Genomic DNA, 25,085 nt, shown 5'->3' on the forward strand with positions numbered 1-25,085 from the left:
AACGAATATATACTACCTTCTTCTCTTTTATTTACCGTTTAGAACATCAATACGATGCTCAATAAATACGTTTAATTATTAATTTTAATAATTATTTTTAATAAAAATTAATAAAAATTAGATAATATCAAAGTATTTTTTATAATAAATTCACTACTATCATTTTCATATACCAAATTTTAATAATTATATATATATTAGTAGTTAAATTTTTTAAAATTTAACTGAACGTATTTTATAACGATATCTATCCGAGAACGAAAGATAGTAACTGCTAAATCTGGAGCGAAGTGTGTTCATCCTGCCTGCGGAAAGGTCGTCAGTACAGACAGGATCAGCATCCAGTCAGATACAGTGATGCAGCTAGGCTTGAGAGCTGACAAAAAAACAAGAGAGCCGATCGATGGAGCCCCAAAATCATGGGCGCGTGCAACACGCGGGCGATTTATTTAAGGTGCAATTGCCAATTGGCGCATGCAACTACAGCAACTAGTTCCGTCCTCTTCTACTCCTCTCCCTACCGGCGCCTCTTGGATAAAAGGGCCAGGCCATGGCGCCGTGCCTTCTCATCACTCCATCAGCCCACAGGCCACAGCTCCAAGTGGCTTGCGCGAGCGTGTGCAACAGCCGCTGCTATGGGGCAGAGAGAGGCGGCGACGGTGTCGGTTGCTCTGGTGGTGCTGGCTGCGGTGGCGACGGCCATGCTGCCGGCGGCCAGCGCGTCGCCGGAAGAAGGGTTCCAGCCGCTGTCCAAGATCGCTGTCCACAAGGCCACCGTCGAACTGCATCATTCGGCGTACGTGAAGGCGACGCCGTCGTTGCTCGGCAAGCAGGTACGTACACACACCGCTAAACTAGCTGTTCCATTCATCCATTCTGAATCATCAGCTAGCTTGATCTGACTAAGTTGGGGTGTAGACATTTCAGTCCAGTAGCGATCTAAACCGTCTGGTTAACTTGACATTGGGAGCAGGATGAGCACTGAAGTGAGATATATGCATATGTTAGACTGTTAGTTGTCAAGTTTCCCAAAAAGGATAGATTGCAAACAATTAAACAAATGGAGTACTAGTTGTCTCCTTTCTGAAACCGCAGCATAAGAAAAATCAGTACAGTCACAAGCGCACTCGTGATGAGATCACACGGCTAGCACCAAAAAAAAAAAAAAAAAAAAAAAAAAAAAAAAATCGACGAAGCAACGGAGGGCGAAAAGCCCACCTGAAAGTCGACGAAGCATTTGAGAATCTGTGAAATATTCTTGGGTTCCTCTCTTTCCACCATTACCATGGCCATAGGACAAGGACAGCGAGATATTTTAGCTCAACTGTGCCAATTTAGCTATAGTCCCACGGCCTTGACCACCCTAAGGACTCTTTTACATTGGATGAGATTCTCGAGGCCATGAAACAATTGCCACCGAAAAAACCCTCTGAACCGATGATTTCACTTGAGCTTTTTTCAAGGCCTGTTGGCCTATCGTGAAGGACGATCTCACCAGGTAGTCAACACCTTCTACAGTCTCGCTGCTCTCAGCTTACCTTAATCAACATGGCCAACATCATCCTAATCCCGAAAAAGGAAAACCTGAAAAGGGTTAGATTATAGACCAACAGCCTGATTTATGCCGTGGCCAAAATCATCTCCAAGATCTTTGCCCTTCGTATGTCCCCATATATAGATTCCATCACCTCCCAAAGCCAAAGCGCGTTCATCAAGTACCGCAGCATACACGACAACTACATGTACCTCCGGGGTCTATGATGTCGCCTTCATCAAACAAAAACCCTGATACTTTTCTTTAACCTCTACATTTTAAAGGACTTTGACTCCATCCGCTAGGACTACCTTCTTTACCTCATGCAGAAAAAAGGATTCCCTCCCAAGTGGTGTGACTGGATTACTCTGCTACTCTCAACTTCGACATCATGCGTCCTTACTAATGGCATCCCCTCCCCACCCATACAGCATGGTCGGGGCCTCAGACAAGGCGACCTGCTATCGCCCTTTCTTTTCATACTGACAATCGACCCGCTGAATAGTATACTAGACAAAGCAACAGATGCTGACCTCTTGACTCCACTTCGAGGGAGATCTACCAGGCTAAGAACTTCGCTATATGCTGACGACGCGGCGATCTTCATTTTGCTGAGCTGGGAGGATGTTGACTCCTCTCACGAATCCTGCACTGCTTCGGTGATGCCACTAGACTACAGACGAACCTTCAAAAAATAATTGTGGCACCAATAAAATGTGAGGGCATCAACCTTGATCATGTCCTTGGAACTCTCCCTGTCATGCGATCGCACTTCCCGATCAAATACCTTGGCTTGCCATTTTCGATCCGTATGCCAAAGACCAACTTTTGGAACACAACTTGGCTTCACGGCTGTATGCCAAAGGACATTGCACGTGACACGACGTCTACAAAATCACAAAGAATAGGAAAAAAATCTGTAAAGGATGCCATGGATCTGGAATCCTAGCTACGTGACATTCCGACACATCGTCTTAGCCTTCAGGCCCTCCAGTAGCTGGTGCAACTATGGGTGCAGGTGAACGCCGTCCAACTACAACCAGACTATCAAGATACTATCGTTTGGAAGCTCTCTGATAAAGGGGAGTATACAGCAAGCTCTGCCTATAAAGTGCAGTTCATCGGATCAATAGAAACCAACTTCCATGCGCTGGTCTGGTTAGCTTGCCCCCCCCCCCCCCCTACAAGTTCTTCGCCTGACTCACCCTTCAGAATCGCCTATGGACTTCTGATAGGCTAGGTAGACGATAATGGACCAATAACGCCTACTGCCCCTTGTGCTAGCACACATGTGAGCGACGCTTCATATCTTCGCTGAATGCAGATTCAACAGACAAGTATGGGACTCCATCTCGCAGTGGCTTTCAATGCCAGGGATCGCCCTGACCTCTTAGACGTCGGCGGAGTCGATTCACGCTTGGTAGTCCGCAATCACGGAGTCTATTGGTATCCCAAAAAAGCTATGAAATCCATCTTGATACTTGTGACCTGGATCCTGTGGAATGAGCGAAACACGCAAATTTTCAACCACAGGGCTTCTACTGCATCTACGGCGATTGCTAGTATCAAAGAGGAGTTTAGAATCTAGGTAAGTAGGGGAGAGAAACATCTCGCTCACATTAATTGAGCCGATGTAGCTACCTTGATATTTTTGTAACCGCTCTATTTGTTTTTTTATGTACCTTGAAGAGGTTTCAAACTCACCCATAACCGTGCAACCCTGGAGAAACTCCGGATTTACCGACCTTAGGCTCTAATACCATTTATTAGAGTGTGCATCAGTCTAGCCCAACTTACTATACGTATGAGCTGGCACCCTATCCCAGATCTCAATAGACTTACTATACACACATGTACAACTAGAGTCATGACCAATGTCTTAGGTCAACTCAACTAAAAGGACTAACATAATAGATAATTGATCCTTTATCTTTTATATCATTCTCTACCATGTTAATTTTCGATATAAGGCTAAATTCAACATATCCCTATGCCTGATCACGTCATCATGTACTCGGAACATTCGTCGTATGCTTCGGATCTCATTCTATAAGGCAATAATCATTATTATCACGCATGAACCATCATGATCAGTCGGGGCCACAAAGACCCATAAACAAATCAGAGCAACTTGGTCAATTTGTTCGTTATTTAGCTACGCTTTGCATGTGACATTTGCTTTGGACGTGCAGCACTCGTTATCGACCTGCTCCAAGAAACGGTACACAAGCCTCTTCATTAACTGAGGTTGAGGGGTGTGCTTAATTTGATACTCATATATTTTTGAAAACTAGCAAGTTGGTCCATGTTATTAGCGTGGTTAGTCTCACTGTAATACTTTGTCGTGATAACTTTTAATTAAAAATTAGTCTATTTAGCTTTTTTATGAGGTTAGTGCCATTTAGTTACAAAATGCATAAAAATATAATAAGAGATAGAAATAAAGTTAGTGAAAGAGAATTATTTATGCTCCAAACTTGTAGCAGTATCATATACATATATTGGTTCGATTCGTGTATGTTTCGATCAACTACCGAAACCGTACCTCAGTAGGGAGCGGCCCAACCAATATCAAATAATAATATAATAGATAAATTTTACCAATTTGAATATTTTTGCTTTAGTGTTTGCAACTTTTGTAAGAGAGAAGAACTAAAGCAAACTCAGCAAATTAGTCAAATGCGCACTATATATAACAGGAAAAATAACCATTTTCGTAAATTGCATCGATCTTTGCATGGCACACAGTGTACATGCTATGCTTCTCGATCAAATTGTCAAAGTTTTTGAGTCTCTGACAGGGAGAAGACACCCAATGGGTGACTGTGAAGTACGGCCGGGCAAACCAATCCGCCGACGACTGGATTGCCGTTTTCTCTCCAGCTGATTTCATGTAAGCTTCATGATCTACCTTCTTCGTTTCTCAGAAATTTCAATCGTACAGATTTACAAGGTAACCAAACCCATCGATGGCTGACGCATCTTCGTCATCGTGTGGCAGCTCGGGTACGTGCCCTAACCCTTCGAGGCACCCTGGAGAACCGCTGCTCTGCACGGCACCTATCAAGGTTAACTTGCCAAATCTGTTCGATTGCCCGCTTGATTGCCACACGATGATTGCCAAATTCCATGCTTTGAGTTCACTAATCTTCGGTTCTGCACTTGCTTAAGCATATATCATTCAAACGTGATCGGTTGTTGCATGCATGGCTGCAGTATCAGTACGCCAACTACTCGGCGAACTACATCTACTGGGGCAAGGGCAGCATCAGGTTCCAGCTCATCAACCAGCGGTCCGACTTCTCCTTCGCCCTCTTCACCGGCGGCCTCGAGCATGTGAGTTCCCTGGCCCTCCGCGCATGGCAAACCGGTCGCCGATCAACCAGCCAGTGCAGGACGAACCTTTTTACATAGCGTTTTCGCATCCATCCGTGCAGCCCAAGCTGATCGCGGTGTCGGAGCCGATCGCGTTCAAGAACCCCAAGGCGCCCGTGTTCCCGCGCCTCGCGCAGGGCAAGTCCCACGACGAGGTGAGGCCGGCGACGGCCGGGCACGATCGAGCTAGCCCTCCTGGTCGCGTTGGCGTCCGTCCAGAATCTGACAGGTGACACGGGCGTTCGTGGTGCTTGCAGATGACGGTGACATGGACGAGCGGCTACGACATCAGCGAGGCGTACCCGTTCGTGGAGTGGGGCCTGGTAGGCGGCGGCGGCGCCCGGCCGACGCGCACGCCCGCCGGGACGCTCACGTTCAGCCGCGGCAGCATGTGCGGTATGGCCCGCCGGCCGGTCGATTAAAATGCCTTGGCTGGCTGATGCTGAACCCGTCGTCGTTTTTGCGCAAAATCTCGTGGATTCCAGCAACGGGAGACGCGCTGATCGATCGTGTTGGTTTGGTTTCCAGGTGAGCCGGCGCGCACGATCGGGTGGAGAGACCCCGGTTTCATCCACACGGCGTTCCTGCGGGACCTGTGGCCCAACAAAGAGTGAGTAACCACATCCAAGTCTGCTCTCTGCTGCTTGTTCATTGCCATGCATGCATCTGTCTCGGTTAGACAAGATGCAAGTTTTATATTTTCTGAATTATTAGGATGATCCAAAACTTAAAAAAAAAAAACTAAAGATTCACAAGAGTACTCTGTTGGACTTGTGATTCGGGCAGGTACTACTACAAGGTTGGACACGAGCTCGAGGACGGGTCCGTCGTATGGGGCAAGCACTACGCTTTCCGTGCTCCGCCGTTCCCGGGGCAGAACTCGCTGCAGCGCATCATTGTCTTCGGCGACATGGGGAAGGTGAACTTCTTATGATTCGTACACGAATGTTAATGTTGATCCACAAAGTACGATGTCAAAGAAAACTAAAAAGGGTTTGCTGCAGGAGGATGTGTTACACTTACACGTATTGATTTGGTTTTTTTTTTTTTGTGCAGGCTGAGAGGGACGGATCGAACGAGTTCGCGAACTACCAGCCGGGGTCGCTGAACACGACCGATAGGTTGGTTGAGGATCTGGACAACTACGACATCGTGTTCCACATCGGCGACCTGCCCTACGCCAACGGCTACATTTCCCAGTGGGATCAGTTCACGGCACAGGTCGGGGCCATCACCGCGAAGAAGCCCTACATGATCGCCAGGTACCGATCTGCATGCCGAAGTGCAAGCACCGCAAGTGCAGGAAACCGCATGAAAAATGTGTGACAATGCGTCGGCGATCTTGTGCAGCGGCAACCACGAGAGAGACTGGCCGAACACCGGGGGATTCTTCGACGTCAAGGACTCCGGCGGCGAGTGCGGCGTGCTGGCGGAGACCATGTACTACTACCCGGCCGAGAACCGAGCGAACTTCTGGTACAAGGTGGACTACGGGATGTTCCGGTTCTGCATCGCGGACTCTGAGCACGACTGGCGGGAAGGCACGGAGCAGTACCAGTTCATCGAGCAGTGCCTGTCGACAGTGGACCGGAAGCACCAGCCGTGGCTCATCTTCGCGGCGCACCGCGTGCTGGGCTACTCCTCCAACTCCTGGTACGCCATGGAGGGCTCCTTCGAGGAGCCCGAGGGCCGCGAGAGCCTGCAGAAGCTGTGGCAGAAGTACCGCGTCGACATCGCCTTCTTCGGCCACGTCCACAACTACGAGAGGACCTGCCCCGTCTACCAGGTGCCCAATGAAATTCTCTTGTTCCGAACGGGCTTCTATAGACTTGCAACTTTACAACCCTGTATAACCTGCAATATCTGACGAGCAGGGCCAGTGCATGACCAAGGAGAAGAGCCACTATTCCGGGACGATGAACGGCACCATCTTTGTGGTTGCCGGCGGAGCAGGCAGCCACCTATCGGACTACACCACGGCGATCCCCAAGTGGAGCATCTTCCGCGACCGCGACTTTGGGTTCGTGAAGCTCACGTCGTTCAACCACTCGTCGCTGCTGTTCGAGTACAAGAAGAGCAGCGACGGCGAGGTGTACGACTCCTTCACCATCGACAGGGACTACCGCGACGTGCTCAGCTGCGTGCACGACAGCTGCTTCCCCACCACGCTGGCCACCTAAGTCAGTGCTAGCCAGGAGCAGGGTGGCGATGGCTTGATCTAGCAGCTGAGCCAGATGAACTTGTGTTTGGTGCGGTCACGAGTGATCAATCTGTTGTGTCCTTGTTCGCCCTGGTCGCGGCTCTTGCGATCATGAACTCTGTTTCTCCATCTTCCATTTTTCGCGCAATAAAAACTGCTCAGCGAGTGGTCAAGTAATCTTCAGTTTTTGTTGGGATATATGGGTCTAGCCCATTTTGTTTTGATAATAATTCTTAATAAATCTCAAAAGCTTATTAAATAAAAGGTTTTAGTCCTATATTGCTAGTAGAGGTGGAGAGAGGTGAAGGATGATTAACTTAAAAGGAGTTATGTTCTCATCCAACTGGCACATGTGTATAAGAGGATTAGAAGAGCACACAAGCTTGCTCGCCTTGCCTTGCCGAGGTGAAGGGCACATGACACCTACTACGGTCTGCTTCCTGTTCACCATCGTCTTCAATAACTTTTATTTAGTCATGTTTGTCGTACCGAGCAATAGCTGCATCACAACATTAGTTTATCAATTTTTTGCTGATGTTCTATTTAGAAATTAAATAAATCTGAAAATGCGTTTTTATCCAACAGTTTTTTACTTTCGGATGGCCTACAGACATGCAGAGAAGAGACGCCATTGGCACCCTCAGTATTTCTTCCCAGCATCTGAATGAGAGGCCCATAATCAACCCGAACCTGACCTGAATTGCCAAGAGGCCCTACCGCACGCTAAATCAAAGCTTCAAGATTCACGGTACCTGCAGTACTTCTGTACGAAGCCAACTTCTATGTGTTGTTGAAAGCTCCCCAAACAGAGGGAGGGGCACGCCACCCCATGCATGGAGATCGGTCCTCCACGGACAAATGGGAGGCGATCTTTCTCTCAGCTGTTACTGGACTGACCATCTTGCTCTATCTGATCCTATTTCTGAAAAAGAAAAACCCACACCGTGCCGTCGGACTCGACCTGGTTGGCGGAAGCTCTTTGTCCTGGAGACCTGAACCGATGCTCGATACAGCACCGGCAACCTTCCTCTCCTGTTTGTTTGACGTTCCGGATGGACAGTCTCAACCGCAACCTGCACAGCTCGCTGCCAGGCCATTTTAATACACGAGCACGGCATCGCGGTAGGATGGGACGCTGCTATACCTCCATAACGTGACTTGCCACCGCAGGGATAGGGGGAGGGGGCGGCAAATGATGCAAGTGTATTTTTTTTATCATTGAGTCGATTTAAAAATAAAAAAATTACTAAGATTCACTCACATAATTAAATTAAAAAAACTAATTAATGATACAAAACTAACCATCGAGTATCCATTTACATCCCTAGCGGCACGCCATGACATAAGATGATGAGTTACCTCTTCAACTGGAATTCACATAAACAATTGATGCCGGAAAAGGCACGATCAGATAGATGCGGGATCAGATAAACAACAATTCGATTTGGCTTGAGATAGATGCGGGATTCTATCTCTGTGCAACCGAGAAAAAAGTGCATCCGGACTAAGCTGCTCTTGTGTATACGTACAACATATTACAACTATATTGTATGCCTCGTGATAGTTAAAAAAAATAATAGAATATTAAAAGTTTGAAAAGAGAATAAGGAAGAGAATGCTATTGAAATGTAGAAATTTGAAGAGAACGAGTTTGAGAAGAGAATTCATCTGAAAACGAATTTTAGGTTAGGAAGAAAACGAAACGAAGCAAAACGATTGATGATGGTCTAAGCTCAACTCACATTGGAAGCCTCGGGAGTCAGGAATTCAATTTCAATCCATTGAAGATGCGGCACAGCCATCAATGTGAGATGGCACACTCATCTTTTTGTTTCATTAGAAACATATGAAAAAGAAGAAAGGTCTGAAGAGACCAGACCAGCCCAATTTTTTTAAAATAAGAAGGCCATTATTAAAAATTTAGTGAACCAACAGAGCAGCTAGCAAGACCCTTCTTCCGAAAGCTTCAGGCTTTGATTCAGCAGCTCTCATGGCGACACCAACCACACATAGGCTACGTGTCTTGCAAGCAAAACCAGCATCTAAAGCCGCTCACAGCATCCACCACCATATTTTGCAGCTTTTCTGTCATACACTTGAAAAATTGGTGCCCTCCAGGGCTAGCACTAAGGCTCTAAGCATGTACTGCGCCCGATTGGATTGACCCCAAAAATATTTGCTCTAAGTTTGTCAGAAGATCTTTGAGATGGGATCACTCAGGATGACTGAAAAAGCTCCTGGTGCTGCGCTGCCAGAGTCTTCGTGTGCCTACTTGCTTCAAGAACTGAAGGTGCGCAAATTTCTTTCATCAAAATATCTAGATTTCTTCCATAATAACCTTAGGTGTTCTTATGCTTACTAAACTCTGTATGGTGTTAGATGATATGGGATGAAGTTGGGCAAGGCAGCGATGAGAGGGAAAGAATACAGGAAGAGCTGGAGCAGGAATGCCAAGAAGTTTACAGAAGAAAAGTAAATAAAGCAAATATGTCCCGGATTCAACTACATCAAGCATTGGCTGAATCTGAGGCTGAATTTACCAATCTACTCCTTTCCCTTGGAGAAAGATCGTCCCCAGGCCGAGTAATATCTGCATCTTACAGGTCTCAACATAAGATCATATCGAACAAGAAACAGTTTGAAGCTAACCTGAAATCTCTTTATGCAGCCTGACAAAATGACAGGCACTCTGAAGGAGCAGCTGAATTCCATTACACCAGCCCTACAAGAAATGCAGATGAGAAAACAAGCCAGAGTAAAGCAGTTCATGGAGATTCAAACTGAGATACGAAGGATTGTCTCTGAAATAGCAGGACACTCGGAGAATGAAGCTGTCACCGTGAATGAAGAAGATCTGTCACTGAAGAAACTTGAGGAATACCGAAGCGAATTGCAAAGACTGAAAAGAGAAAAGGTACATGTATTATAGTAAATATATTGTAGCAGCACTGGATCTGATTTCGGAGTTTTATCTTCTCCAGAGTGATCGCCTCTGCAAAGTTGAAGAATACAAAGTTCTAATTCACAATTTTGCGAAAGTTATGGGAATGGATCCTTCAAAGATACTTGCGAATGTTCACCCAAGGTTGCTAGATGGACCAAATGAACAGCAGACGAAGAACATCAGTGATGACATCCTCAAAAAGCTAAAGATGACTGTTCAGCAGCTTAAAGAAGAGAAGAATAATAGAAGGGAAAAGGTGATTTCTTATCCTTCTGGTAGCAACGAGTACAGCCACAATTCACTTGGATAGGTCAATACTAACAGTGGCAGCATGAAGATCAGAGAATACATTCAAGCTCTCAGAGACTGATACATATTGAAAAGAACTCTGGCATATTTAATTCAGTAATACCATAAAGCAAACTGGCTAAATACATTTACCAAATACTTCACTAGACTTCTTATAAAATCTCAAATGTTCAACTCGTCAATGTGCTTATAGCACAAGCAAGTTATTGATATTGCTAGTCCTAACAGGAAATATACTATGAGAATATTAAAACAAGAAACATGAAATGCATGCCCTACTGCATACTAATTCAGGTATTATTTTGTAGCTCCATAACCTTGTAAAAGCATTAACAAACTTATGGAATACTCTGGATACTGCCATGGAGGAGCGCCAACCATATGGGGAAATTAAGATATTTGCACTGACCTCCGTAAATGGTATGTTAGGTCCTGGAAGCCTCACACTAGAGACAATTCAGCAGGTAAATCCCAGAGACTTCAAAAAAAGCTTGAATTACGACAAAAAAGTATACTGTCTTGCAGCTGATAGGTTTTCAATTTTACCAAATTGAATGAAATAGGTTGAGTCTGAAGTTCAGCGACTGGATCAGTTGAAGGCAAGCAAAATGAAAGAGTTATTCCTAAAAAAGAGAGCAGAGGTTGACGAAACTTGCAAGAAATCACACATGGACATGCCTTACCAAACAGAACTCGACAATATAATGGATCTGATAATGTCAGGTCTGTCCCGCCAATCAGATGTCATTCTCTTTTTTCAAGGCTGGATTATATTTTTTAGTTTCCACTGCATTGACTATGACTATTTGGGGAATACATGTACAGGACATGTGGACCATGACAATCTACTAAAAACAATGGATGAATATATATACAAAGCAAAAGAGGAGGCCACAAGCCGGAAAGACATAATGGACAAGGTTGAAAAATGGATGGCTTCATGTGACGAAGAGAGATGGCTAGAAGAATACAGCAGGGTGCACAGGCTGCCTGATGACCATAGCCATATACATATGCCTTCTTTTCAAGTTTGATTTCATTAAGTTTATTATAGTTTTCTCTACAGGACGAGAGAAGGTATTCAATAAGCAGAGGAGCTCACAAGCACTTGAAACGGGCAGAGCGTGCTAGAGCTATAGTAAACAAAATTCCAGGTATGTATTGGAACTACAAAGTAAAATGGAAATTTGATATGCAGCATATATTAACTAGAAAGCGAGCAGGCTTGGTTGAACACTTAATGGCCAAGACACAATTCTGGGAACAAGAGAGAAACAAGGTCTTCTGCTATGATGAGGTGCGAGCTCATGGACTCCAAACAGAATTACCTAATCTGAAATCCTTCATATGATATTTGGATTTCAGAACAAAATCCTAGTTCATACAATACTTGGATTTTAGAAATGAACTTGCCACACGTTATATATCCTAGACTGACCTAGATTGCTTAAACATACAGTTCAGGGTCCATTCTAATTTTTACTGCAGCTGGTCAGTTCCCTGATGGTTTCTGGCCATTTGGTATCATAAACATAATTTTTAGTGATCTGAAAAGGATCTACTTTTCATACTTCACAGAAGACAAAATATTGAACGAATGTACACTCTAAAGTTTTGGTGCCGAAAAGGATCATTAAATTGTAGGGGCACAGCATAGATGTATTTTGAATTGGCACCTTCCGAATTCATAGCAAGAGAGAGGTAAGGCATCTTGTGCAGTCACTGTGGATAAGGAGGCGAGAAGTAAGTAAATGTCAGCTTCTTCAACTCATAGCCCTCACCTGTTTAAGCAACCTTGTGAACATAAATTATGCATGCAGCATCAAACAGAAGTAATAAAGTAAACCCCCCGCCCCACACCCTGGACCAAAAATTCAAGTGTGTGAAAAGTAGGGTGAAAAACAGCAATTTCTTTTCTCCAAAAAGAAAAAGGGGCAGACAGCTAAATACCAGAAGGGAGGCTGTATGCTCAATTCTAACAGTTTGTAATTATACGAGAACATGTGTAGGTAGAGCATTCGTCCAAGACCATCATTAGAGGGGCTTGAGAGCTGAAACTAAACTCTTGGTGCAACAAAGAATTGGACAGTTAGCAAGAAACCAAGTGATAATTATCTCTACCTGGAATTTAGTCTTGAAAGCAAACATACTTACAGACAGCAGTAGTGAAGACAACATACTTCTAGGCTGGTGCTAAGAAGTATAGCTTGCAGACAGCAAGGCATAGAAGCAACCTTATCGTATACAAACAGGCAAAGCCACATATGCCGTGCTTGTACAATGATGATACAAGAGAAACAAGAATAAGCCGGCTTACCAGAAGAAAACTACTCAGCATTGTAAAAAACCAAAGGTTCTTAGAGCCTAACACAAGAGGGATATAAGTCCAAAGTCCGCACTGCCTGACAAAATGGATAACATTGTGTGCCCAACTATTGCAAACCAAGCAATACCAGGGCCTACACAATTTTTTGGAAAATATGATGAATGAAGTAATTGTGATTCTCATACGAAAATGCATAATACTGCAGAACCAAAAAGACCACGTGTTGCCTCACATTAGAAGTCTTTCAAAAGGTTATTTGATAAATAAGCATTCTATAAGTAGCCATTCTAGACACCACAAAACGCTACTGGTAAAGCAACAAATACAGTTTCAAAAGTAAAACGTTGCAGACGTAACCAGTTGGACAAAAAATATAAAGAAACTACTCAGTGTTGGGGTGTATTTCTACCACAACAATACAGAACAGTTCAACAATAATGCTAACCAATAGTTTCAAAGAGCATGTGAAGCACTTATACCATCCTACAGTTTTCACTTCAGCACAATAAGTACATTAGCAGGCACGCACAAACCATCAAGACCTGCTTGTAATGTTCTAGTCAAAATACTTATCTGATCACTATGCATTGAGCTAGTATGGAGTCTGTATTTGCATGGTTAACTCTAACTGCAAAAACAACCTTGAGAACACATTTCTTGTCTTAATTTGAAACATGTAAAAATAGTTTTAAATAGCCATGCAAGTTCAGGTAGATTGATTGTCAGGTACTGATTCCAATTAATAGAAAGCCCTTATAATTTCTTAAACAAAACTGATTAACATGAGCTTTTGCAGCTTCCGCTTCTGGCAATGCTGAAAGACTACATGTTGACACTCAAAGAAAAGGAAGAAGAGAAGTACAGGCAGCGGGTGAGTAGTTATTACTCCACTGGTTGATGGTACAGAGAATTGCCTAACCTGGATCATACTCTCTGCTAACATAAAAGGGGTGTTTGGATGAGGGGATTGCTCTAGGAATTTAGTCCGAATTCAAACTAAATTCTAAGGATTTGGATTCCACCCCCCCCCCCCCCTTCTCCAAACAGACCCTAAGAATACAAAGCCACTACTAGTCAGGATGATGTTGGTTTCATAAACATTCTCTTTACAGGAGAATAAAAAGATACAGACTCTACTTGTAAAGAGGCATGAGAATTCATTGATGTTAAGACCCAACACAAGCTTCAGTCGTCCATCAAGCAGAGGCTTCGCTACCAGCCCTGGCTCCACATCCATCTGGAGCAGCAGAGTTTGTACTAAAGTTCAACAACGAGACTCAGAACTCCTCAGCTGAAAAAGATGTGCATGCAAAAAATATTAGGAACACAGGTATGCAGAGCGCGTTGGCAAAAGACAGAAGCTGCTCAATTTCTCATGAAGATAAAACATCAGGCTCCACGATAAAACAAGGCCTTTCACCAATTTGATTTGTTTCCTCTCTTTTTCCCCTTTAGATGTCTATAGTAAGTTGCCTGTCTGATATGTGAAGATAACATTACTGCCTAAAGCTATTAGAAAAATGAATAGCAGTAGGTTTGTATGCACCGATACCATATTTATATATTTATGATGTATGATTCAGTAAAGCATGTTTTATAGCTGTTTGTGAGCTGAAACTTCCTGTGATCATCATTGCAAGACAGCACAAAAGAAAAAGGTGGCATACCACTTTGGTGGAAAAATTCTAGAATTTCTGGCAGCATATTAATCATTTGCTTGCAGAGGGTGCGAGAGACGCCAATTTAGATGTGTACGCCCACTTCTATTATGATATAAAACCTGCCAAGCCAATAGTAAGAAAGAGAACCAGCTGAACTTAAAAAACAAGGCAAACACTCATCTGCCGAAACCCACGAATGAAAAGAATTTAATCTACATTTGTCACAATCATTACCTTTTCAGGGATCACATTAGTCAGTTGTGTACATAAAGGCGAAAACTCATACAGATGGTATGATGAGTAGAAACATGCTGATATCATCTTCAAAACATGCTCAGTTCATGTAATATGCTATCCAAGTTATTTTTTATTTTTCTAATTGTTACTACTCAGTAAACCATATCGACAATATAATTGTGTTGCTTTTCACTTTCTGTTTAGTTCTATTGATACAGAGCACGGGAACAATCCAAATCACACCTATTTCAATGCAACATAGAGCAACATAAGAAATTAAAAAGCCAAATAAGTACTCACAACTTTCTGATCGCTTCCTCCTGTGGAGATGTATTCGTCGTTAGGGGCAACAGCAACCTGGAATTTAGTCCAGAAAATTAAATCATTAAAAGAGGTACGCTAAAGGACCCACCCACGAAAATATTGCAATATTGGCTCACCGCATTAGCACATCGAGTATGAGTGACAATATGTCTGACACAAGGTTGACCTAAAGTAACATCCCACATTCCAATGCTACACGCAGAGTAGACTAGTAGTTAAGCATTTTTGTAACTTTGTAAGCATAAGGGCAGATTGATGAATGACATGATGCACAAGTCATTGTGTTAAGTACGCACCTGCCATCACCACTTACAGTAACAAGTACAGGTTCATTATGCAGCCACTGTGTGGCATTTACTCCCTGATCACCCTCATCAACATGACTGGAACAAAGAAGATACTCAAAGTCCATACAAAGTTTGGAAACAAAACAGTCAACTTTAATGCTCGATTCAGCTTCATCCGCATTGAGTAGCATAACATGACATTCTTCCTTGTAAAGGGTGAATTTTGGCCATACAAGTATACGGCTTTTACAGTAGTTATGTTTTCTACTTTTCCTGAGCAGATTATACTTCACAAGAGTAAATAAAACAGACGACAAAAAATTATGTCAGATTACCAGAAACAGCACATCATGCATCCAGTGAAAAACTAAATTTTACTTTAAAATAAAAGACTTCTGTTAAGTTCAGCATTAAAGTTCATAAATTACCATCAATGTTTCAAGAAACAAGTTAATTGCTAAGTGCAGTAATGATTAATGCCACATTTATATTACCCTGGCAGTTGACTTGTATATTCTGCAGTAGGCATCTGTCTCCCATGGCTCAAGCAATGTAAAGGTCGAAAAAAACGCATGTCTTTGCTTCGTGAAACATTCTTGCTGTGATTTATCGGGACTAGTCTTGTATCCCAAACCAATGTGTTATTTGATGCGCTAGAAGCAGAAAAATAGGTGCCACAGTTGCTAAATGATACAGATGTAACCTGTTAAGCAGCAATATATTTACTATCAGTTCTCAGAGAAGAAATATGCTAGTGAAACTGAGAGATCAGATGTAAAAAGAAAATATTCACTTTCAGCCATGGTATGCACCCTTCATTAGATGAGAATAAAAAATGACATAATTTCCACATGATCAACTCAAATTACAGCCAGTAATTCCAAATTCTATGCAACAATACACCCATACCTCAAAACCAGATCCAACTGATAAATGATTAATTGCAGAACAAGCACGGATGTCAAATAAGCCAACAGTCCCATCACCAGAACCTGCATATTGGAGGTATCAATAACTACAGTAGCTATATAGTCTTTACTGTGGCTGCAATAGAGGGATATACAATACAATTGAAAAAAAAAAGAAAGAGAAAGGGTACATAACCGGTAATAATAGTGTTGCCAGCAGGGTTGACTTTAAGGGAAGTAATATACTGTGAAGGAGATATGTCAGCATTCTCTAAACCTCTAAAAGTCTCACTTAGATACAAAAGAAAAGGGTACATACAGAATCACTTGCAGAGAAAGACAAGTAAGATTCTGGAGATTCAATATCCCATAATTGCACCACAGCTGAGCCACCATAATCACAGTCACTTCCACATATCAGAAGATTTTCACTACAGAACTCCATTGTATCAACTGAAGGATAGACCATATCATGGGGCCTACATTAACACAGAAATTCACAGGGTTTGAGGATGGTTTAAGCATTTTGGGATTTCATATGCTTAAGAATATAAAATAGAAGTATGTGAACCCAAGAACACTATAAGCTTGCACCATCTATCATACAAATCAACAGATTGCATAACTGACTTGACACAAGCTTTTAACAGAAACTGATAAAACAAATGCATCGCAATAGAATGCTAAACAGCGCTTTAGTTTTCCCATCATTAGGCCCAGCTTGTTCAGCTTTTGATTCTGCCCCTAAAATCCAAAGCTGAAGCAAACATCCAAATCTAGGAATCAATTCTCAGAATCAAAAGATACCTCTACCATCAGAATCCACAATATGTGAGCTGAGGTTCCAAACACGCCCGTAAAGTCTGTAATACATCTAGTATCACTAGATGTATTACAGACTTTACGGGCGTGTTTGGAACCTCAGCTCGGCTTGCCTTGGTTGGCTTACCGTCCGTTTCCTCCCCTTTGTCTCCCAAGCCATGAGGCAGTCCCCAAGAAAAGCTGAATCCAGCAGAGGAGGTCAATCTGGGTGGGAAGCACTTCAATCCACTGAAGGTCCAAGAAGAGATAGATTTGGGCGAGCTGGAGGCCGATTTGGTGTAGGTTCAAGGTGAGGAGATCGGTGCATGTGTGTGTGGGTGGTTGGGGGGGGGGGGGGAGGCTCGATCTGGTGCGCAAATGAGCTCGATTTGGTGGTAAGGAGGTCGATTTGGGCCATGAGCAGCTCGATCCGGCGGCTGCCATGGATGTCAATGGTGAGCTCATCAGCAAGGAGAGAGGAGCGCGGGGATTGGAGCAAAGAGCAAGCGAAGCTTGCCCACGTGGGAGAGTCAAATCGGCTCTCCTGCAAAGGCAAGGAAATACTTGCTCGGCCAGGTGGGTTTGCCGGGCAAAGCGAGGAACCTTGTTTGGTCGCCACCAAACAGCAAACCTTGACGAGCAAGGCAAGGCAAGGTTGTGCCCTACAACCAAGCACGCCCTACACACTTCATCCACATCAAAATTCAATCCAAAGCTAGGATAACAAATAGCCACAGCTTTGGAGAATCAGCTTCTCCAATGCCACAAATCTAGAATCAGCTTTTGGAAAAGCCACAGCAAAAAACAAAAATGCCCTTAATCTCATTTCCAGAACAAAATCGAGATGAATAGTAAATAATTGTAAAAGATTTGGCCAAATTTATCTTTACCATGATAAGCCTTCAATCAAATTCCTTTCGATTAGTTTTTACCAACTTTACAACTTCAACAAAAAATCTATAATAAAGACGATACTTCCTCTCCAGAAGCTCAGGCCACATAAAGCATTTATCTTAAGTATTTACTTCTAGAAGTTTTGCCCTTTTTGAGGGTCTTCTAGAAGCTTTTCCCTTTCTGATGATTTTTGCCTCAAAGGAAAGAGGTGCAAAATGCACCCATGTAATTTCTACATAAGTGTATCAACATAACTAGTACAACAAGTCATGTTCTGAATGTTCTTAGCATTTCAGTGTGAAATATAAGAAAGCCAATTATAAAATCCATAAACGCATCACCAAAGGGCTCATAGCCAACAATAAGCTGAAGTACAAAAAGTTCAGCTTGATAGCAATAAGACTTCTTTTCGCTCTGTTGCCCCCATAGCGTCATTTGATTCTATAGATAACAGTGTCAAGAACAAGTTCTGAAAATTTGTTAACTCACTAAGCAGCTCGTATTATTTACATAATTATATTAAGATGCATATGCAGCATGTCAAGGCAGAAGACACGTAAGTTCTAATTTGAATACTGCCTTCTATTTTATGACACAAATATATTGCTTGATTATATATCTTGTGAATGTACTTTTGAATCTACTAATACTATTTTCATATGAACAACCTAAATACTGTTGTATATATTAACATTAGTTAATAAAATTTGAAAAATAATCAATATTTCACTACACAGATATCATATTAACTTATGATGTCAAAAGTATGAAGTAGGGCAGAACAAGAACATATAATAGGAAAACAAATCAAATAGATGATGTAAAAGGAAACATTCCTGTGTTACCTCAAGTTAGAATTTAGATCAGAAGCAAGTTCACCTCTTAAGGCATTCCATAGTAGAAGCTTCCCATCACCTTTTGCTCCACTAGTGACAACAAGACCTGTAAATGTAGACCAAGAACAAAGAAAAGAGAAATAATAAAATAGAGATAATACATGAAGAATTTAAGAGAGAGAAAACAGATGGACTAAGAAGCAAATCAATCAAGTTAACACATTTACAGTAAACAAACTACAATACTTTGAATGCCCAAAGAAAAAACTTGTCCACACGATCAACCCTTTAACTGATGTTTCAAATCAAAGAAAACAGCAGGGCAAGCAGTCTCGCAACAAAAGAAATCTACTGTTCTTATAAATCCTCATTAGCGGCAATTAATATCTCCTAATCTTCTTTAGAGATTTCACAAATCACCAAACAAAATCATTATCGTAGCAACAGATATACACAAAAATAAGCTGAACCAGCTATGGTATATAGGGAATCACTTAATCAGCACAGACACGGAAACTATCATGAGGTTGCTGTATGTTTTTCATACTACAGCATCAGACCAGAAAAAAAAAACACATAGAACTATGGAAGATCATCTTCTCAAAAGAACATAAGAATGCAAAGCAGAATGTATCAAACAGTGGGATAATACTTCATTTTGTGTCAGTATCTAGTACTTTGATTTCCCGAATTATATGTCTATCAAATAAAGCAAAGCTTTTGGTACGAACATAAATCAGGTTTATGAATCTAAGAGTAAACATTTGCTCAATTCATTGCCATGGACGTGTACATAGAATCACATGCTTAATCAAACTGCTACTATCCTACTCATTAGTCTTATTTCACCTTGCAGTAAACAGAACCACTCAGGCACCATAAAATTAGCAGCCCCTAAAACTTGCTTGTTTCTGCTAGCAAAATTGCTTAATTTAGCAAAAATTGTCTAAGCAAACTACTAGTATTAGAAAAAAACAAAAGGTTTCTGCAACCAGATAAAAAGGTAAAAAGGACATCTATAAACATTAACAAATGAAGGAATCTAGGGGACACAAAGAAAAAAGGTTGATGAAGAGCAGACGTACAGGATTGCCATTTATTCACTGCCATAGCATTAATTTTTTGAGTATGCCCCACGGAATTTTGGTCATCACCACCCAGTGTATAGAGACAAGACCCAGTAATGCAGTCCCATACCTATTCTCCAGTTATAGGGAGAGAAGCAATTAACAGCATTAGTCTCACATCAGTTGCAGTAATTAGTATGGAACAAAATCTATAGTTACCTTTAATAAATTAGAAGCACAAGATACTATGCTTGCTCCTTTGACTGCAAACGCGATAGATTGGATCTGAGAACAATAGTTAGAACTAATTAAAAACGCTAATCACCACAGTACAAGTAAGCATATTGAGTACCAGATACCAAAAGAAATAACAAAATCCAAAATCACATGCTTCTAATGTAAAGTAAAAATTCAGATCGGTTACCATAACTAAGTATCTTATCTGGCAGTACCATGGTTACCAAAGTATGCTTATTGAAGCAGTCAGTTTCTCCTTGTATAGGACATGCTTAGAAGCAATGTGACAAAGAATCAAGTATGAAGCATGATAAGTAAATATTGCAAGAGAAAGGCTCGAGCACATCACGTGGCCACCTTTCTCATTTTTTTCATGGCGGTGGCCCTAACTCTTAAGCTCCTTTTATCCAGCTAGGAAGGGACAAAGGGGTATGGATGCACTAGCTCAGAACATACTCAATGAGTAAATGCGACGATAATAAACTTATTTGGCATACCTTGGTATTGTGGCCTCTAAGCTGAATAGCCCTTCCAGAAAGAAGATTGAAAAGCAATAATTCGTTGGGTGCCTGAATTAATAAATAATATTTTAAATGAAGCAAAAGAACGCAAAACAAAATATAATAGAACAAGAAAAAAGGGAGTTTCAGAACATTGCAATGGAGTCTGGCAACAGGGAAAGATGCAGCGATAACGTCACACCCATTTGCAGGTCCCGTCAATGCTCCCCACTCTACTTGAAATTCTTGAATAAAAAATGCAACAAGAATGGAATATGGCACTAACCTCATTAGAGCTAGAAACAAGCTGAGGCAGCCCTTCTGGATGAAATTTTACATCAAGAACTTTGCGTACACCTTGCTGAAAGAGCACAACAGTAAACAATTATATAGGAATGTATAAATAGGGAAAACAAATACAGGGCACAATCAAGCATAGCCGAACCATTTTGTTTTGCAAAAAGGGGGGGGGGGGGGGCAAGGGGGGAACAAAAACATTATTAAAGCTTAATAACAAAATCAAGAAAAACTAGACAGCATGCCAGGTATTCTGATGGTGCTAATCATTTCTGGAAGCATTCAAGTTTCGTCCTGTATAACCTTTAACGACAATTTTCCCATCCATTCATCTTCCTGTATGAAACTTATAGCAATACTAATACTGCATGCCAACTATCAAGCTTCCAGAACTTATGGGTCACTGACAATATAGCAAACTAACAACCAGCAAAGTCACCAGAATGTTTATACACAAGTATCCTTCTTACCTTTTTAAATGGAAAACACGCAAAATATCTATTTTGACACAAGAAGAGTATTTAAAATTGCATAAAGAGAAGACAGTCAAAGCAAAGCATCAGATACCAACAACTTGCTGGAACTTGCACTAATTACACTACCACATACATACGAGATTCATACCCTGTCATGAGGTTGAGCAGAAGGAGCACTTGACGTATAAGCACATGAAGTTGGACTCCAGGATAGGTAACTTTTTCTTACAACGTGTACCGCAGGCCCTTCAAACTGGACTGCAGGTGAATTCCATCCTAATATTGAAAATCAAGAATAACTCATGACTTCAGAAAACTTGAAAATGCAGGTAGAATTTTGAAAGGGGGGAACAACAATTGAGCACTATTGTTTAGAGAACAAAACTACAAACAAGCATGCCTTCAAGAAACGGGGTCCATCTTTCACAATTCCGTCCAGCATAGCCTCCATAAGAATAAGCTTGAGACCAGCTGGCACCAGTTTCACGTCCCTCCAGACAGAACAATATATTTTTCTTGATATCTTTTTGTCTCAATAGTGGATTAGTGTGTCCTTTCCAGATATTGAAACTTCTTGCACCATCACTATGTGAACTAGAATTTTGTTCATTCCACAAGGTTCCTGCCATGGGGTCACCACACTTGGTCAGTTGATACAGATCTGTAGTAACATATTTACAATTATATAATCAGAAAAGGCAATAATTCATTACAAATCATGTAATTCTGGAGTAACATTTGAAAAACAAGTAACACATGGGCATTCCTAGCTGCATCTCAGCATGCTAAGGACATTGTAGCCTAATCTTCACAATAAAATTAAATATCCAAGATTGACAGGAATACTACATTCATTATGAAATTGATGTCATTTTATAATGTTTGCAATCAAACTTGTAAAACTTTTTAAGATTAATATACATGAAAGATTTGACTTATGGCATGGAAATTATTAGTAGATTTGTCACCAAATGCACTCCTAAATCACAAAATATTAAATATTCTTTACTAAAGTATAGTTTGAAGGCTGAAAAAGTACTGATCAAAAACTATTTGGAACAGAGGCAGTATACATGAGCCAACCAGAAAAGATATATCATAGATCAACTTGTACAGGACATAACAACAGATGATTAATCCTCCATCAAGCAAAACGGCAAACCTGTCAAAGCTTCACTATAACACCATGCAGGTGTAACAATGATAGGGTTTCTCTTTCTCTTTTGCCCAAATTCACTGTCTGAAGCTCCTGCTGGGTTTGACTGTTCATTAATGTAAACCTCCGTTGCCTCTGCAGGGGCTGATGCACTTGCAGTAGTGGCCTCTTCTTGTATACTTACATTAATCTCTGGATTTTGAAATTCCACATACGATGAATCTATTTCTTTAATGGCAACAGTACGACATTGCTTTAACAGCACAGTGGTCAATTGATTCTGCAAATCTGTCAAACTGAAACACATCCAAGAATATGTGAGCACAGACCATTAACAACACTTAACAGACAAATAGTCCAGAGTTAGTTATATACAGTTCATATTTGAGCAAAGCTTCTTTCTTTTTGGACAATGATGTCTTCTTGTCCCTAAGAGTTGCACTTCCACCTTGAAATCTGCCTGCAGCGCCACTCTGAAGTCTGCCTGCACTGCCACCGGAAAATTTATCTGCAAAATGGCAGAATGCTTACTACGGAGACACTTAAAAAGTGTCACTTCAAAAATATGCAAAAAATATTGAAATTAAAACCTGTTACTGGAGGTGTAGTTTTCCGCAATGTCACTGTGCTTTCATCTGGTGTCACTGGAATAGCACTCAGCCTGACTGTGGTTCTAGCCGCAGAAAGTTGTAGAGTCTGTAATTCAAGAATAAGCTGTTGTGAAGCTAGTATCTTCAGACAAAAGGAACAAGAAATGAAAGCCAAATCCAGATCATGTAAGGACTAAGGAGAATTTTTATATGAAAGATCAGCAAGATGTACTCAGAGAAATTTTCATGGGAATAGACATGATACTAACTTAAGTACATACAAGAAATTAGGTGTGTTGCTTCAAGTAATGTTACCTCAAATCATTGCTTGTATGTGCAACTTACATTGCAAACAGTCAAACTGGCAAGCACAAAAAACATGATAAACAAAGAAACTGAGCCTGAAGTAACCTGCTGTAAACAAAACTATGTGCTGATTTACAGAAGGCTGGGTTCTTTCACTTTGCTGTAACAAGCTAATAATAATAATATGAGGGCAAAAATGCAAGAACTGAGAATACTGTGCTGAATCTAAATAGCGCAAACTGCAATAATAGCTAGAAAATTTTATGCTTTTATGTCAAGTAATTCGACAAATTAGATCCAAGCAACAGAACAGATGAGGATCAGGTCTCATATTGCCAAAATGCCAAGCAGCCACTTTAATGAATATAACGAAAATAAAAGGTATTCCTTGTAGACCAATCAAATCGTTAAGAAATGCATTTACCTTTGGCAACTTCCCCTTCTTCTTCAGCAGCTTCAAGTGCATTCTCTGTGTGTAGTGTATCAAATGATATTTTGAATGCTTCTCAACCAGCCTGTCCATTATCTTTGGGTTCGATGTAAGCCAGTCTGATATCTGCTTAGTTTCTACAAGCGAGTCCATCTCAAGAGATTCCAACCACTGGTACACAGGCTTCCAAAGATCAGTTCGCTGGAACCTGTACGGAAATGCACTCTGGTCTGCATCTAAAACCTGACATAAAGGAGAAAACAGAAGTGCAATCCGAGCTCAGTTTTGTTGATCAATGTGGGGAATCCAAAAGACAGGTATGTATCTAATAGATCTGGTGAAGGTCAGTTCCGTCAGAGTTATCGTTGAGGGGCAGCAGGGCACGTTAAGTATACAGAACAGATAAAATATTCCAACTAAGATAACAAAGGGCTCCTGGCGTTCAAAGCGTAACAGCTACTGTAGTTCAACTAATCGTGCAGCCTCAGCACAATGATGAAACCTAGCTAATCGTATTGACACTGAGCAACTCCAAATTACGAGGGTCGAAACTCACTAACCATTCTAGTACAAACCTATTGTAACTAGAGCTCTATCCTCCACGACTGAGAAAAATTGAGTAACCCCAAAGCAGTGGTCATTTGATTGATTCAAAAATTACCCACACCCACACTCATCACTTACTTAATCAATAATAGATGGAGCGCGCAAGTCGACCAATCCCATCAACTAAACCACGGGGGAGTCACATGATGATTCGTAAACCACTAAACCGTAAGCAGTCCGCGAAGGGGCGAACGAGGGAAGAGGGTAGGTCGGCTGATTACCTGGTCGCCACGTAGGGCGAGGAGGCGCTGGTGGAGCTGGGAGCGAGGGAGGGAGGGGAGTTCAGGGCGGTGGGCATCGATGTAGGCGTCGACCTCCGGCTCCGTGGGCTGGCGGCCGTCGGGGAAGGACTCGAGCCAAGCACGCGCGGCGATCTCCCATGGGTGCGGCGGGCGTGTGGAGGAAGAGGCGGGCGGCCCGGCGGGGGTTTGGGGAGGGGGAGGGTTGGGGGTCGTGGCCGGGGCGGAAGCGGGGGTTTGGGGGTGGAACGGCGCGGGGAGGGGTAGCGGCGCGTCCGGCGGGAGCGCGCGGAGCGGGAGGACGGCCTGCGGCTCCGGCATTCGCTGCGGCGGAGGAGGTCGGAGAGGCGGGCGGACCTCGCGGAATTTCAGTATTTAGGACTCAATTCGTCTTCCTCTCCAGCTTTGACACCAGTACGTGAGCCTTTCATTATTTGAAATCGTGGCACATCAATTTTTCTATTTTGTAACATTTTGATATTTCTCGGTATTTTTCATCTCTTTTTGATTTCGATTGATCTGCTATGACCGAAGTGCCCTGGAAT

General features: G+C 42.1%; 2 protein-coding genes and 1 pseudogene across 2 annotated transcripts; 2 read left to right on the plus strand and 1 right to left on the minus strand.

Annotated features, from left to right (window-relative positions):
- The first annotated feature begins 494 nt into the window (after positions 1-494).
- On the plus strand, positions 495-7,292 carry LOC133899052 (nucleotide pyrophosphatase/phosphodiesterase-like). The gene is made up of 11 exons (XM_062339963.1): positions 495-833; positions 4,336-4,427; positions 4,536-4,602; positions 4,751-4,870; positions 4,972-5,064; positions 5,167-5,305; positions 5,438-5,519; positions 5,696-5,828; positions 5,966-6,171; positions 6,260-6,695; positions 6,784-7,292. Exons 1-11 carry the CDS (start codon positions 636-638, stop codon positions 7,087-7,089), a joined length of 1,872 nt encoding a protein of 623 aa, XP_062195947.1. The 5' UTR covers positions 495-635; the 3' UTR covers positions 7,090-7,292.
- A 1,778-nt stretch (positions 7,293-9,070) lies between these two features.
- Positions 9,071-14,289, plus strand: LOC133898741 (65-kDa microtubule-associated protein 8-like; annotated as a pseudogene).
- On the minus strand, positions 13,472-24,939 carry LOC133898740 (uncharacterized). Its single transcript, XM_062339425.1, has 21 exons — positions 24,523-24,939; positions 23,690-23,938; positions 22,960-23,065; positions 22,745-22,877; positions 22,376-22,665; positions 21,614-21,835; positions 21,362-21,489; positions 20,727-20,801; positions 20,438-20,509; positions 19,923-19,988; positions 19,722-19,833; positions 18,646-18,742; positions 16,425-16,584; positions 16,302-16,350; positions 16,107-16,189; positions 15,692-15,900; positions 15,207-15,293; positions 15,027-15,102; positions 14,887-14,943; positions 14,356-14,468; positions 13,472-13,979 (listed from the first exon to the last, which is right to left on the minus strand). The coding sequence occupies exons 1-20, from the start codon at positions 24,859-24,861 to the stop codon at positions 14,394-14,396; spliced, it is 2,685 nt and encodes an 894-aa protein (XP_062195409.1). The 5' UTR covers positions 24,862-24,939; the 3' UTR covers positions 13,472-13,979; positions 14,356-14,393.
- Between the last annotated feature and the right edge of the window lie 146 nt (positions 24,940-25,085).

The sequence above is a fragment of the Phragmites australis genome, chromosome 18 (assembly GCF_958298935.1).
Source record: "Phragmites australis chromosome 18, lpPhrAust1.1, whole genome shotgun sequence".
NCBI lineage: Eukaryota > Viridiplantae > Streptophyta > Magnoliopsida > Poales > Poaceae > Phragmites > Phragmites australis.

Coding starts and splice junctions, on each gene's coding strand:
- LOC133899052 (XM_062339963.1), top strand. CDS start 636: ATGGGGCAGAGAGAGGCGGCGACGGTGTCGGTTGCTCTGGTGGTGCTG. Junction 4,871..4,971: donor TCACCGGCGGCCTCGAGCAT/GTGAGTTCCCTG, acceptor CCATCCGTGCAG/CCCAAGCTGATCGCGGTGTC. Junction 5,065..5,166: donor AGGGCAAGTCCCACGACGAG/GTGAGGCCGGCG, acceptor TGGTGCTTGCAG/ATGACGGTGACATGGACGAG.
- LOC133898740 (XM_062339425.1), bottom strand. CDS start 24,861: ATGCCGGAGCCGCAGGCCGTCCTCCCGCTCCGCGCGCTCCCGCCGGAC. Junction 16,190..16,301: donor TGGCAACACTATTATTACCG/GTTATGTACCCT, acceptor TCCAATATGCAG/GTTCTGGTGATGGGACTGTT. Junction 14,944..15,026: donor ATACTCGATGTGCTAATGCG/GTGAGCCAATAT, acceptor ACTAAATTCCAG/GTTGCTGTTGCCCCTAACGA.